This window comes from Lineus longissimus, chromosome 3 (assembly GCF_910592395.1).
Source record: "Lineus longissimus chromosome 3, tnLinLong1.2, whole genome shotgun sequence".
NCBI lineage: Eukaryota > Metazoa > Nemertea > Pilidiophora > Heteronemertea > Lineidae > Lineus > Lineus longissimus.
Window position 1 is genome coordinate 9,723,210 of NC_088310.1, and position 15,502 is coordinate 9,738,711.

The 15,502-nt window shown below is 40.0% G+C and overlaps 2 protein-coding genes across 6 annotated transcripts in view; one reads left to right on the plus strand and one right to left on the minus strand.

The window, feature by feature from the left end:
* Positions 1 to 2,267: 2,267 nt before the first annotated feature.
* Positions 2,268 to 10,974, minus strand: LOC135485703 (protein arginine methyltransferase NDUFAF7, mitochondrial-like). The gene is made up of 10 exons (XM_064768097.1): positions 10,664 to 10,974; positions 9,720 to 9,868; positions 8,681 to 8,761; positions 8,016 to 8,126; positions 6,923 to 7,192; positions 5,962 to 6,072; positions 5,471 to 5,620; positions 4,815 to 4,920; positions 4,303 to 4,370; positions 2,268 to 3,564 (listed from the first exon to the last, which is right to left on the minus strand). The coding sequence occupies exons 1-10, from the start codon at positions 10,704 to 10,706 to the stop codon at positions 3,403 to 3,405; spliced, it is 1,251 nt and encodes a 416-aa protein (XP_064624167.1). The 5' UTR covers positions 10,707 to 10,974; the 3' UTR covers positions 2,268 to 3,402.
* Positions 10,975 to 11,259: 285 nt separating this feature from the next.
* LOC135485694 (ERO1-like protein alpha) overlaps positions 11,260 to 15,502 on the plus strand; it is a 37,051-nt gene continuing 32,808 nt past the window's right edge. For all 5 annotated transcript variants that reach the window (XM_064768077.1, XM_064768076.1, XM_064768078.1 and 2 more), the window contains exons 1-3: positions 11,260 to 11,436; positions 12,465 to 12,584; positions 13,137 to 13,220. In XM_064768077.1, coding sequence (XP_064624147.1) covers positions 11,302 to 11,436; positions 12,465 to 12,584; positions 13,137 to 13,220 — 339 coding nt within the window. In that variant the 5' untranslated portion in view covers positions 11,260 to 11,301. The remainder of the gene's footprint in view (positions 11,437 to 12,464; positions 12,585 to 13,136; positions 13,221 to 15,502) is intronic.

A 15,502-nucleotide genomic window follows, 5' to 3' on the forward strand; every position in this document is an offset into this window, starting at 1 on the left:
GAAAAGAGAACCGGTTGTTCAAAATAACATGTTCACTACCTTTGTTTTTTTCTTAACTTTAGGAGATGATGAAGATTACCGACACACAAGTACCATTGGGTGATTTATGAATAAAGACTAGCAAATGCTTTTTTCTAAAACTTCATGTACATATACACTAGGCCTTTCTGTACAAAATTGAAGTAAAAGCATTTGCTAGTCTTTATTCATATCGCCCAATACAAAGACTGGAGCCTCTTCTTTTTAAAGATGTACGCTAGACAGTCAGTTCGTTTTTGCTTATGAAGTCGGCTGATCTAGAGAGTTCTACCACAGACTGACAGAGCCCCACAGCTTTGGGGTCAGGTTGGCGTGATTTGGCCAGTATTCCTCTCTCTTCATTAGGAAACAGGTCTGAAAGCACATGACCTGGACTCAACAGCTCCACATTCACACTGAGCAGATTCAAGGCGCAACCAGAAGGCGCTCACCTGAACTCGACCAGTTGGGGAACCAAGCAGTGACTCGCCGGGAGTTGAACCCACGACCTCCTGATCATGAGGCCGACTCTTCCACCGCGCTACCGCTGCCCCATGAGCATAATGAGCCCATTATAATGAGCACATCAGAACTGTGCGAGTCTTAACCCTTGTAGCTCTAAGATGCTTTAACCTGGTCTCACAGATACAGTGGAACCTCCCGAAGCGGACACCTCTCTATTAAGGACACTAGGTTTGCTCCCAAATTGGTTGTTTCCATTCAATATGACCTCTCTCTGGACACCTCCCTATTAAGGACAGCACTTGTCAGTCCCGAGGGTGTCCTTAATAGAGAGGTTCTACTGTACTTGATATCCCCAGTTTTACAAAAAGGTGGCTTATACTCAGAAACTTGCGTTCACCATACTTGCGTTTGTGAGTTTTTTAAAGCTCAAAATATTTTGTAATCTTGCAATTTACTGGAGGTGGATGCTAGGCTACAAGTCTGCATGTGGGTTGAGAAACCACAAGACAGCAACACTTCATTTTTTGAGTTTCCTTGGAATTTTTGAGAAATGCAAAATCAAATTTCGAGCTAGATTTTGAGGTGCGATTCACGATCGGTACTCGAATTATCGACTGAGACATTCGAATGGCGTCAGGTGATGCCGCACTCGATTTACAGGGTGTACCTGGTTAATCGAGTATGAATGCAATGCAAGAGGGGACAGCATACCTGAGGAAGTGTGTACAATCAGAATATCGAGTATGGACCAGAGCTGATGACCCTCACCATTGGGATCCTTGTGGGAGGCCATAGACGCAAACAAGTCCATTCCATATGAAGTGGAACACAATGTCTGTACCAGCACCTTCAAACAACAAACAAGAACTCATCATATCAGTTTTCAGCACTGGCTGGCATGTTTATTGAATACAGTGAAGTTATATTTCCAACGATGATGCACTCACATACATGTACATTGCATATTTTTAGGTAACTCCTGATTTTGATAAGTACAAGTAGAAACTCTCTTAGCGGACACTTCTCTATTAAGGGCAACCTCTCTATTAAGGACACTAGTTTTGGTCCCAATTTGGTTCCAATTTGACCTCTCTAATCAGGACACCTTTCTATTAATTTAGGACAGCACTTGTCAGTCCTGAGGGTGTCCTTAATAGAGAGGTTCTACTGTACTGTCACTGTGAAATTTTTGCCAGTGTTCACTTTTGCTAATTTCACTAAAATGCACTGATAGTGATATCATCAAAGTACTTGATAAATCATAAGAAAATCAACCAATTCTTGGAAACTAGCTTACAAGAATGTATGACAGAATATATTCCCAATAATTTAGCGCTTAAACAATGAAATGGCCAGGGCCATTGTGCTCACCTCATGTGGAGGAAAGATGGATAAAGAGCATGGTCTTGTGTCATGTAGTGTTAGGTTTGATGTAGGTCCAAGCAATTACAATTTCCCCAAAATGGCCAATTTACAGTACATTCGACCTCTGTGACCTTGAAAAGTAGGTCAAATCAAAGAAGACCAGGGTGACACATTGAATGGTTGTTAGAATTAGATGTACCTATGATATAAAATTGGTGCCAATCGGGCAAGTCATTACTAGGAATAATGGCATTTTGAAGAATTTAGGATTTGGCCCCCTCCCTGGAGGCCAAACGGCAAATCAGATCGCACCAAACTTCGGTACCTGAGATCACCTGACCAAGGGGTACATGTGTACTTAATTTGTGATCAATAGTCATTGCAGTTAAGAAACATGCCATAGTTACGGCCCGACGGCGAATTTACGCCATTTGACCTCTGTGACCGTGACAAGAAGGTCAAATTAAAAACCTGTGTGACATATACTGTATGGTGGTTAGATGTACCCATGATATCAAATTGGTGGCAATCGGGCAAGAAGTTAAGGAATAATCACATTTTTAAGGTTTTTGGATTTTGCCCCCTGGTGGTCAAGTGGTGAATCATATTGGACCAAACTTCGGTCCCTGAGATCACCTGACTAAGGGGTAAATGTGTACCAAATTTGGTATCAATAGTCATTGCAGTTTAGAAACGTGCCATCGTTACATCCTAACGGCCAATTTACACCATTTGACCTCTGTGACCTTGAAAAGGAGGTCAAATCAAAAACCCGGAGGATATATGATGCACCTTTGCTAGAAGTACCTACCATATTTTTTTCAAAATTTCCCGACTACTATTAAGGGAGATATTGCATATTTTCACTTTTAACGTTTGGCCCCCTGGTGGCCAAACCATGAAACGAATCGGACCGAAACTTGGTCTCCCAGGTGTCATTACATAAGGGTACATGTGTACCAAGTTTCAACTCAATAGCTCTAACAGTTACGAAACGTGCCCTGCTAACGGACGACGGACGACGACGACGACGACGACGACGGACGACGGACGCCACGGTATGGGATAAGCTCACCTCTGCTAAGAGGTGAGCTAAAAATGTCATGGTTCAAAGTCTTGGGCAGCTTTTGGCTCTTGTCCTGGAAGTTTCTTTTGTGGAAAAATCATCTTAAAGCGAACTGAAACCGCCAAGCCAGTTCGTATGACCTCGTTTTCATTTCCCGCGTATCGGGTGATCAGAACGAGGCATGAATGAAACATGGCGCCCAGCTGTCAATCATTGAGTGACGTCACTACTATGGAATTTACTACGAAAATACATGAATGAAAGATCGCATGACTCACGTGATTCTCACATGATTCTCAATAATAACAAATTGAACTGCGCATGCTCGGGCACTGGGGGCGGAGCTACAAATCTGAACTCGAATAGGAAGTTGGAAGTTTGACTTTCTCGGGCGGTGAAAGTCGAAAAGTTGAATAAATCGCTCGGCGGTTCCAGTTCGCTTTAATTGACCTATATATGAAATGAACAGTCTAGTCATGTCACTCTTGTCAGCTGTGATTCTCGAATCCAGCAGGTATATAGTCCTTCCTATCGTTTTGCATCAAAGCCATGAATTTAAACCTCTCTCCCATCTTGGAGTGATTGGTGAGCATGTCGTAGCCGGATATGAGATCCTTCCGTTGTGAGGGGGTGGCACTGCCCAGGAGTACCTGAAACATGAGGAGTAATGAGAATAAGAATTTAAAAAACTAGATATGCAGGAGGTTTAAGGAATTGATACCGTACTTGAGGTTTTGATTGTCTCACTAAACGCCACGGGGTGGAGCTTAAGTGTAGTCCTAGGTTTTGGTTGTAATGACACCTTAATCCGAGCCATGTTTGATGAAACAACCAGTACCGACAGTGAGGTATCAATGTCTATTCTAGAAGAAATCAAACTAAACAAAGAAATGAGATTTTCACTGCTTCAATATTTTATACCAATCCAATCAAAATGGTTGCCTAGCAATAAACCACTTCCGCCAAAACAAGGTACAGTGGGTGCATAGTGTATTCTACACTGTGTTTCTGAATTTAGGATGTAAATCTATGCCAAAAAGGAGTCACCCTCCGACTTCAACTTTGAAATTTGATCCCGCTAAAAATACCGTGGAACCTCCTTAGCGGACACCTCTCTATTAAGGACAACCTATCTATTAAGGACACTAGTTTTGGTCCCAAATTGGTTGTTTCCATTCAAGTTGACCTCTCTAATCAGGACACCTCTCTATTAAGGACAGCACTTGTCAGTTGTTGTTGAATGTATACTGGTCCGACGGCTAGGTCGCTTCAGACACTAGTCAGTCCTGAGGGTGTCCTTAATAGAGAGGGCCTACTGTACACTGTTTCTCAGAGGTTTTTAAGAATTGTAGTTCGAGGAAAAAAGGAAATCTGCAGCATGACCTCACCTGTAATCTAGCTCCTATGCCCATGTGGTAGAGAAATTGGTCCTGAGTTATTGGCCCGTATGACGACACTGAAAAATACATCATGTTGCTTGACAATGACCATACTTAACGTTGCGCGATATTGTATCGCCACAATACAATATCGCGCAACGTTAAATTCTTTAGTAATTAGGTAATGATTAGTGTAGGAAAACATGATGACTAATATTTTGGGGCTGAATTTGAACGCTTAGACTGTGAAGTTTATTAAGGCAGGTTCATCTCTATGATAAAGGCTTTGTTGAGTTCTCTCTGTGCTTAGTTGGGGCGTATACTGAATGAGGGGGAAAGGTGGAGAGGGGGGGGTGGTGGTGTTCAACAAACACGCCCACAAGAGCTAGCTCTGAGAACAGGCTCATAGTTTTTCGCCTGTACTTTGATCAGACATACTAAGTAATAAACTAAAACAACAATGTTCTTCACAATGATTTTTTGAGTTTTGTGTCTTGCATGTCTGGTCACTAGGTCATTACCTTTCTGGCCAGCCATCTCTTTTAAATAGGAAAAGTCCACATCAGCGGTCAAATCAGCACTGCCCGGCTCATTTAACGGGTCATGGAGCTTATGTTCACGGAAAGCCTGAAAAGGAGAAATAAAAATTCAGAGTTTACATGCCTTCCTAATCTGGCAATGAAGAGATCACTGAAGTCAAGAATTCATAGTCTTTATTTTTTCTTGCTGAAATGCATCATATCTGCTCTTGTTATTTTTGATAATTTTTTGAAAGAAAGTTGAAGTTTAACTGGAGAGTGAGAAAGATTAAGAGGGTTCTTCGAACACTTTTTTGCTACAATAAGAATACTAAGCATAGATTAAGAAGGTTTGCAACAAAATTGTTTGTTTAAAGGGACAATATAGGCAGCAGCTAGGCAGGCAAGATAAAATTATACAAATTCGCCAATGGAGGTCACTCACATCTCACAGTACGTTGAAATGATTCATGCTTGTACGAGGAATATATTTAGTGCTGAATCTGACATGACCTAGGGCTCTTACTGTGTATACTAGTCACTTGGAGATGGCCAAATTAGCCCCTCTCCTCCTGCCTATAGTCCCCCTTTAAGAGAAGAGCCTTTTATTATCTAGGCATGAGACAAAAAAAAATCAGATTTAAACGATTTTATCTCACCCTGAAAGTGTCTCCCTTCTCACCAGAGTGACCATAATCAGCCAAAAGAGCAAAACCTCCATCCTCTGCTATCCGCGTGGAAAGTTCCTGCATCAATATGCCAGCCTCCGGACACACCTCAATGTGATCTCGTGGATCATCTCTCTTCACCTACATGAGCACACAAAACTAATTACTAACCGATCGACCCCACATCTGACCAGATTCTGCCCAGATAATTTTTCTAGGGACTTGCCAGACAATCACCAGTTCAGTCGCCAGGTTGTGGACAGCCTATACACGAGATTCACATGGTAATCTCTAGGAAAGCTGTCAAACCACTCTTAGTAAGTGCATTGGCTGGTTGTACAGTTCTACCTGTTAGGTCTGCATGAATTTAAAGAAGTTAATGGAGAGGGCTTTTATGCTTTTATTAATGAATTGATTAGTATTAGAGCCGTGGTAAGAATTGCCACAGAAGAAAATGGTGGTCTGATGCAACCATAACTTACCTTCAGTAATGTTTTTGCAGCCAACGTCTGCCGTTTTGATAAAACATATCGTAATCCATCTGAGTTTGGGTCAAGGTCAACCAATATTTCATTCCATCGTTGATCGGTTTTCTGAAGAAGATCATTCAATAAGGAAATCTTGATTTGTGTAAAACCATCAAATAATAGGCCTATGTGTTTTTTACACTGCATATATTTTCTAAAGTCAACACACCTTAGATGCCAATAGTATACCCAACAGATTGGTCAGGTAATTTTTGAGATTGATGAAATTTTTTATTAATCAAACAAAAGGAGCGGACTTATTTTTAACCTCCTCGTTGTTCTGGGAGAAAAAGCCAATCCAGATTGATATAAAAAACAACACTACAACGTTGTATGAAATAGACGACGTTTCGGATATTTTGATTCCTTTTTCAAAGTCTAATGTACAGACAGGAAATATATGTTTATATACAAGTACAACAGAAGACGTGAGGTGATGACAGGCGTCATTAAAAACCGGGACTCCCCGTCAACGTGTCCATTTGTTGACATCCAAAATAAACAAAGTCATTGACTGGCCGGAGGGCAGGGGTCAAAGGTGAAGGCACTGTTGAGTTTACGCTTCGGGAGTTTCCGGTGGATCTCAGAGTTCGAAGTCACGTGATGGGAATGACAAAATGGCGGATCAAGTACAAAGTAAATGATGCGAAAGTGCACATAAAAATGATAATAAAATCATGAATAAAAAAGCCAATCCAACCTTCGCTTCTCACTTGGCCAGGAGCTTACCATGGCATAGGCAGCAATTACAAGGCATCTCCTTTTTATGCCTCACTCAGAGATAGTGGCAATCAAATTAAAGTGACTTGTTGAAGTTCAAGAGCATGTAGCGAGGTTGGGTACCAAATATACGATGTTCCAATTTCGACATAATGGTTACAACATTAATACATTATTACTTCACCTCTCTACTTACTTGGAATTTATGAACAGGCAACGCGTCAAAGAATTCATGAGCGATGAACACAGACGGACCTCTCGGTACATCCTGTAGCTGTTGATACCATGATACACGACAACCATGTTTAGATAGGCAATGTTTGTAGGAAAATGAACTTGTCGTCTGCTCAGATTCCCCACCAGTTTCCCCTCCTTGTAGCTTGACCTTCTGCATGTCACTCAAGGTCGGACTTACTTCAACTAAATGTGCTGACACAGCATCTTTGAGAGGAAACTTTGAAAAAACCTGAAATTTAAAACAGAAGTCAATATGATCTATGTTGACAAGTATAGATTCGAGAATACTTGATATTGATTATGAATAATTTTTGAATGATGGCCTATAAACGAATAATCTGTAGGACACTGTGCTCACCTGGGACAACACAGAGGATAAATGTATTTTTTCAGAATTTTTTCTTATCACATCCTCTCTTTATCAAATTCAGGCCACATGGACTTAGAACTGATTACTGATGATGCAGGATTGATAATTTTATATATTTGATAATTTTAACAGTGCGATCTTATGATTATATCTCAACAATAAGAAGTTTTCATGAAAACCATTTATCAACACTTCAGTAGTGTTCCAAGACATGATATCGTGATACTGCCACGAATTTCACCTAATTTCACCAGGCAATCTCAGGCCAAGTGACATCATGCTGAAAATGACTGAGGGAATGGAAAGAATGCGACATCTGTAGAGATGTATGAATTTCTCTGATCTGTGCTAATAATGTTACGACAAGAAAAAAGTATCAAATTCTTACTCCACAGAGGGTGCTGCAGCATCTATCTATTCTCGCGTGATATCACACAAACATGATTTTTTTTAGTTTCGCATGATTTTTTCTAAATATTATATTATATATATTATAATATTACCATCAATTAATTGAAGAAAATACCACTTAAGTCAACATGCAAGATGACAAAGTTTCAGGTCAAAGAGCAAGAAAAAGAGCCATCTATATCAGCTAATCTGCATGTAATATGGTAATTTTTAAGATTTGACCTCTTGAATACCAAAAAGCAGGTCACAGACACAACAACTATATTCATACCCTGAGTATATCATCAGTGAGAGTTCCTCTCCCTGGTCCTAACTCAACCAGTTGAAACTTTGATGGCGATCCTATCTGCATCCATTCATTCACACACCATACTCCAATCAACTGAAATGGGGAGGAGAAAGACACCAATAATACACATACTCAGGGTTTCCCCCAGGACTTTTTTCATGGGGATGAGAAAAAAAATTCCTAATTTTTTTTTTTCTAAATGAAAAATATTTTTTTTAAAGAAAAAAAACCCTCCTAAAGCTTTTTTGGCACTGGAAAATGCTTAAGTCTGCTTCTTAGTATCTTAAATGACCAACATTAGTTTCAAAAACTTAATTAATCAGGCTTATGGCTGGTCTTACAGCACGTCGATGTTGGCCGTGTTGTCATCACAGAAAATAATACCTTGCGGACATCTTCATCGAATTTACTTAAAATTGATCCATGTTGCACACTTTGTCATTAGCGCAACAATGGCATTACGGAAGTGAGGTAATGTCAACGATGACATCATTCACATATAGTGCACTTTGTTGGTAAATTCAGGAGGCGAATTAACGTCCAAAACTGATGCCCAAATGACGTCACTGCACAATAGAGAGGCCACGCTACGCTCAACTCATTCAAATGACCTCTGGTGACGTAAATAAACACTTGACAATACACACCTCTCCAAATATCTGACTGATTTCCGGTGAAGTGATGAAATCCCCTTGTGATCCAAACACATCTTGATGCATGTAATAACCCTAGAATGGACAGAATTGCAGTAGATCAACATGATATATGTGATAAACAAACCACAAACAAACTGATCTCAAATATCTATAAGTATTTACTACATATGGATGCCTAGTGCTTGCGCCATCATATCTGTCTTCACTTTTGCAGCGTAACGAAGGTAGGCGCCTTACCAGGTCATCCTGTTCAAAGTGTCTCCTTGAACCTCGCTCAAAATCGAAGTACGGGGATCGCAGTTTCTCCGTGGCTGCTCCTCATCTCTGGAATCGACTCCCCAAAGCAATTACATCTGCTGAGACCCTTACCCAATTCAAATCCCTTCTTAAAACACACTTGTTCAATCTTCACTTCAAAAAATAGAGGAGGTAGCGCTTTGAGCAGGGTGACCTGGAAAGGCGCTTTACAAATTCTATATTTATTTTATTTATTTATAGTGATGTAAAGCAATGCAAAGCGATGCATACGGTATTAATTTTATACTGATATACATGTAGGCCGTGCATGTACATAAATGGGCATCAGAACATTGTAAGATTGTTTTGAATATTTACCGCTAGAAAATTTGCCAAACTCGACTGGGTTACTGCAGGTGCAGTTAAGGCTGCGACGAGCAGGATTTCATAGCAACAGCCGACAACAACCGTCACAAAAACCACCAGTTTTTCACAGTTGGGTATGAATGCTACAAGTTGACATTTCTTAAAACAACTGATTTATTTGTGACCTGTCACAGCAAAACCAGGCACATGTTGCTCTAAGCTTAGTAGCTCGAGACGGACTGGTTGTTCACTCCACTGTTGCCTTTTGTGAAATATGAGCACATCAATTTCTTCCATTATCTCCTTGTGTCATTCAGGCTCATCTTCTGTGCAACATGCGACTGGTGTTACTGTGACAGGTCACAATTGCTCCTTGCATAGCTACAAATGTAATAGCATAGCACTGGTCTGCATTGAAATGACTTACAGCAGCAGGGTTGGTGAGAACCTCTTTCATATAGTCAGCTACCGTTATTGGTCCAGAGATTTTAATCTTAGCCTGCAGTTGGCGCAGCAGGGACGAGTCCTCCCTCTTTTGGGCACAACATCTCCTGACATGGTTGATGACAGTTCTGCCTGAAAAAGATGATAATATTTCTCGACATCCAATTTATTACATGAACTCGACAAGGACCTGGATATTGAAGAATCAAGTTGTGGGGCTAGTGAATTTTAAGTCCTACTGGGGTGGCGCGAATGCTCTTTGTTGAGAAGTCAGGATTGCTCCAAAATGATTTTCGAAATTTAGGATGGAGGGAAAAATTCCCAAGAAAATAAAAACATATTTAAGTAATTTTGTATTATTTGTTTACTGGTACTTTTATTACTTATTGCTCTCTTTTCTTCTGACTCTCTATCTTCACTGCACTTCTGTTTATTGTACTTCCGTCCCATGTAAAATGTAAATTTTATACGGATTCAATAAACTTTTTGTAATTTGTAATTTGTTTGTATTTTGTGACAAACTTTTGAGTTGGCATCAAACGACTGATCATCAGAGTGGACCTCTGACTAAGTTGCACATTTGATTTAGCACAATGTACTTAATCATATCATTTTCTTGCTACAGCGACGTCCTCTCATACTTCTTCCTTGAAGGGCGCGGACGACCTCATGACGAGTGCACATTTATCATTTAGACTTGGGTTGTGCGATAATGTAACGCCATGTCGTAAGAAGATTGTGCGTAATATCGCCATTTTTTAGTGGGAATTAACGTTGTGGCGTAAATTGCGATATCTAATAAAGGGTAATTCACGAAGTGGCGCGAAATATTCATGCAGCAGCCAAGGGATGCCACCGTCGACATCGACTCATAGTCATATCGTGTCACATCCAGACCGATATAGTTCCGATTCCCAATTCAATTACCTCCACAACTGGCAACAATCCGGGACCCAAGCTGGTTAATCATGGTTTAATTGAGAGGGGTAACTACTTCATCATGACTGTCAATGTTGACACATGCATGCTTTGAATTGGTTGTGCTTTGAATGTCAACAAATCTCAGGGAAATCCCCATGCCCTATTTTTCAACTAATCGATCACAACAGAATTATAAAAGCACCATCAATTTCTAAAACCACTTAAATGTATAGGTATCTCATGATACATTTATGAATTTAGCTACATAAATTTTGACTTGGAAGCCACGATTATCTTGATTTTTATAGATGTCACGATAGATTTTAGCAGAATGCATTGGTTGACTCTTTTTGGGAAAACCCCCACCTGGAGGGAGAGCCACGTCATAAATTAGTGTATAAATGCGCAAAGCTTAATAAAGTATTCTTATAAGTTATTGGAATATAAAGCATTCTTTTTAAACTATCTTAGATAAACTATGTCCTAACTCATACATTTATACAAGATTTTCTGTAAATGCGTATCAACAAAGAAGTAGAACTATATTTTCAGCGGAATCATATCCTTTAAGAAATAGTGGGTGCTCTTCGGTCGAACTGTGCTGGAACTTTCCCAGATGTGCTGTACCGGGTACGAGTAATGTCATGATTATGTCGTTTTTGATGGAGAAAATGATTCGATATTTATTTTCCGTGTTACTTATTACTACATTATGTCGATTTCATACAGTCGAAGGTGCAGAGAACTATGACAGCGCCAGAGATCGATGCTTTTGCAAGGTGAGAAATTGACAATCTAGCATGAAATGAACATGCCAGATAGCCACATCAGATGTGCATGACATGTCATCATCATGATGTCGATGATGAATTTTACATAGGTCCTGCATGTCAGGTGGCAGTGACATCTTGGTGCTGTAGCACTGTAGCCTACCCACTTGTCTAATTTAGCTCGAGCGGTATATTTTTGGATTGATGCCGATGCTGATGGCATGTATTATGTAATTGTAATTATGTCATGTATGTCACTATGTGCCTTAGGCTATGTTAGTCTATAGACCTGTAGTGACAGTCTTTAACTTGAGTCTATGCTTGAGATTGGCGCTCAACGGCTGAACACACAATACGGGATCTAACGCTTAAAGGGGTACACCGTCCGTAAATACTTGTGGTCCAGTTAAATCAAAATCCACTTGGCCTATACACAATGTCCCGAGTCTGATGACGTAGTGCAGTTATCATAAATACAAATTTATCTAAACTTTGTATTCATAGTATTTGTAATCAGTCTACTCAACGGCAATGTTGAAATTTATATTTAGTATGTATTATCGCAATTGGAAACTTTTTAATTCAATTAGTTGAATTGCAAATTCAAAATGTTCAGCAAACGACGTAGGCCTTTAAGGGTTGACCATGTCCCACCAATTTGGCTAAAACTTGAAATACATGTACTGGTAGATCATGTACTAGTGAATGCCCATCTGCCGTAATTTGTTGTAATTGCTTTAGGATTCAGCTGAAGGCCAAAATGATCATCGTATTCATATTATAGCTCATCCCAATAACCCAACTGTAGTGGCAAGTAAAAACGCTCAGCCTGCCTTGGAAGAAGAATACCCTTGAGAATAACACACCACCAAGTGTAGAGGGAACACTGAAGAAGAAAGAAAAAGGAGAATCAATTCCCAAGATTGCCAAGAATCAGGTAGGCCTTCCAGCTTGCCAAGCTGGCCTGGCCTGGGAAAGGACAAACGTTACTCAATGACATTGACTTACTGATTTTATAAAATGTTTTGACGTTTCAGCTGAAAGGCGAAATAGATGATTGTTCCTGTAAAGTGGAGAATGTGGACTCTTTCAATAACTTGAAAATATATCCAGTACTTAGAAGTCTTACTCAGAAGGATTACTTCAGATACTTCAAGGTATGTCTGCGTCTTTGCTTATTGGCAGGAAGGTCTTTATGCTATTATTACATCTAAGGGTGGGGGTAAAAAATGATGAAAGAATACTCCTAAGCACCTTTAAATGACATCATATCAAGTTAGTCATACGTTTATGCCAAAGAAAGACAGAATTTTGGCGCGAACGTGATGTGATCATTGTTAAGTAAGCCTCAGATATTAAGGAAAGTAGGGTGTCTCCCAAATGATGTAATTAAGTCCTGGCAGCCCTGCGGTTTGATTTGTCTCTGCAAAAAAATGTCTCCAGTGGATTTGGCAGAAGGTGTCCATACTGCAGACACCAGAGGTTAACTTGAATTGTATGGTAGCGACACATTTAGGACCTAAATCAAGGTATGCCTGCTTGCAGAGGTGTACACTACGGGTGGTTCCACTGCAATGAAGAACGAATGCCAAATCAAACTTTGCTGAAGTTGCACTTTCACAAAACCGTGACATATAAAAGATTATTGAGAATATTTTCTGGTTTTAACACATACCTACGGGTAACAACGATTCTCCATTCATACGCAGGTGAACATCAACAAACCATGTGCCTTCTGGGAAAACACATTTGAATGTAGCCTCCGCGATTGTCATGTCGAACCGTGTACAAAGGTGAGTAAGAATTAATTTCAGGAGAAAATTGAAGATTGCATGAATGTGCTTGTTTTGGAGGCAGGGCATTGTGTCTGCAGCACATAAGATAAACTCTTTAACTTTCGAGTCCTGTGCATCCTGACAATATCAAGGCCATTTCACTCGATACATATTAGTCCCTCAATGCGTAAGGAGAAGTCGTGTTGTAGGCCCTGTTTGCAAGAGGATGAGTCCTGTGCGGAGCATTCCACATTAGTGATGCAGTTTTTGTCTCCAGGCAGTCAAAAGAGGTAATTACCCCCCCCCCCCCCCCCACTGTATACATTGTGAATTGTATCATCTCTGGTCCTCCCAGTCCACTGTGTTATTTTGTATTGATGGTATAAATGTAGCCCCAGGTTTTAGCATAAATAACCAAAAAGTGTGGACAAATGACGGGAAGTGAGGTCTCTCCCTATGAAGCACATTTAATCCCTCTCATAGCTTAAAATGCTGTTTCTAAACTATCATCATGTTTATCCCTGCCATGCCTGCCCCCGCCCCACTGATAACCAAATAACGTGGACAATTGACAGGAAGTGATGTCTCCCCCCCGGGAAGCTCATTTAATATGTCTCATCGGATGTTGTTTCTAAACTATCATCACCACCTCCCATCAATATTAAACCTGTTGCCTACTGCTGATGACATTTTATTGGATTCTCTATCATATTTATCTTCTGATTATTGTCTGTTTTTCATTAATATTGCTGGCAATGAGGATGTCAGTGGCGGTTGAGAAACAGGTGGCGAGTTCCTATTGGTCAGTTGGTTCTTTTTACTTGCGGGATCGGCAAATGATGTGGAAAGTTTTATGATTATAATGTCTGTTGATTAAATCAAGAATGGATTAATCCATATTTGATTATATTAATTGAAAATCATACCATTCGTTTCCCTGGTATAAATGCATAATAAAGTGAGATAAGTGTCTGAATTTATAATCTAGCATTGGCTGGATAAAATTTGTATTTATATTATACAATAAAGATGAATTTATGAGATAATTTTAAGCGTTATCTGGTAAAGTGAATTGAACATGGGTTACATGTACTGTAGTCAGTTCGGTATCACCTGCCCAGTCTCCTTTCACAAAACAGTATATTGTTTTCGTCCCCAAGTTCCACAAAAAGTGAAAAAAATTGAAAACACCTGTCAGAATCATCAGGTTTGTGTGAAGTTTATGCTGAGTTAGCCCTCCATGCAGCAATCATCTTTGTGTGGATCGATGCATTGGCACGCGCTGTGCAGCTTGAGGAATGACATCATGCTGCATTGAATTGTTATCGATTACCCCAGTACAATGATGACACAGGCAATAAAAATGACAAAAACTTCCGACAAATAGTTTACCAATGAAACATGAGTAAACAAATAAGATAATAAATGTTTGTTTTTCTCATGTTTGTTTTTTGCAGGCCCGCCCTTCAATATTATTGTTAAGCTGGCCTGGATAAAAAGGAGGCGTTTGAAAATTCATAGCCCATGTACTTTCCTTAATGAGATATGTGACAAAAGTGGTCGATAACACCTCAGTTGATCTGGAGGACTTAACACTCATCGGCTTAGAATGCTTCCGCCTGGTGCATCAGAACTTCCCCTATAAAAGCTTTCAAAGTATTGATTCTGTTGTCGGTGGTACTTCTAAAACCTTCAAACTAGGCATGTAGAGTCATATGTAGATGTGGCACAAATGCAGCTTGGGGAAGATTTTATAGAAGGCAGTTGTTGAAAGGTGCAGTCCCATCCGCCTGGTGCATCAGAACTTCATTATGAAAGCTTTCAAAGTATTGATTCTGTTGTTGGTGGTACTTCTAAAACCTTCAAACTAGGCATGTAGAGTCATATGTAGATGTGGCACAGATGCAACTTGGGGAAGATTTTATGGAAGGCAGTTGTTGAAAGGTGCAGTCCTATCAGTTGTTTAGGGAGATATGAAAGTGATCTGTTTGATATGGTACCAGCAGTGTACACTGCTGATGGTACTAAAACTACCGGTATCAAATTACTGAATTATTATGTCAGTCGGGTTAGTTTTAGGGGGTATGGGTTTGTATAGATGTACAGTAGAGTTGCTCTTCTTAAGGATGGCCTTGGGGCCGACAGATGAGCTGTCGTCCTGATTACAGAGGTTGAATTGTTTCGAAGCGACTCATTTGGGACCAAAATCGCTGTCCTTATGGGTGTCCCCTGATGGCAGTTTAAGTGGAGTTGTCTAATAGATAAGGGAGTTGTTGTCTAAAATCACAAGGCTCCTGTTG

Bases quoted from the DNA above. Each gene is read 5' to 3' on its own strand.
- LOC135485703 (XM_064768097.1), bottom strand. From the start codon at position 10,706: ATGATTAACCAGCTTGGGTCCCGGATTGTTGCCAGTTGTGGAG. The intron at 6,073-6,922 runs GTAAGTAGAGAG...GATCTTCTTCAG, and splicing joins TGCCTGTTCATAAATTCCAA to AAAACCGATCAACGATGGAA. The intron at 4,371-4,814 runs GTAATGACCTAG...TGTATTTTTCAG, and splicing joins AGAGATGGCTGGCCAGAAAG to TGTCGTCATACGGGCCAATA.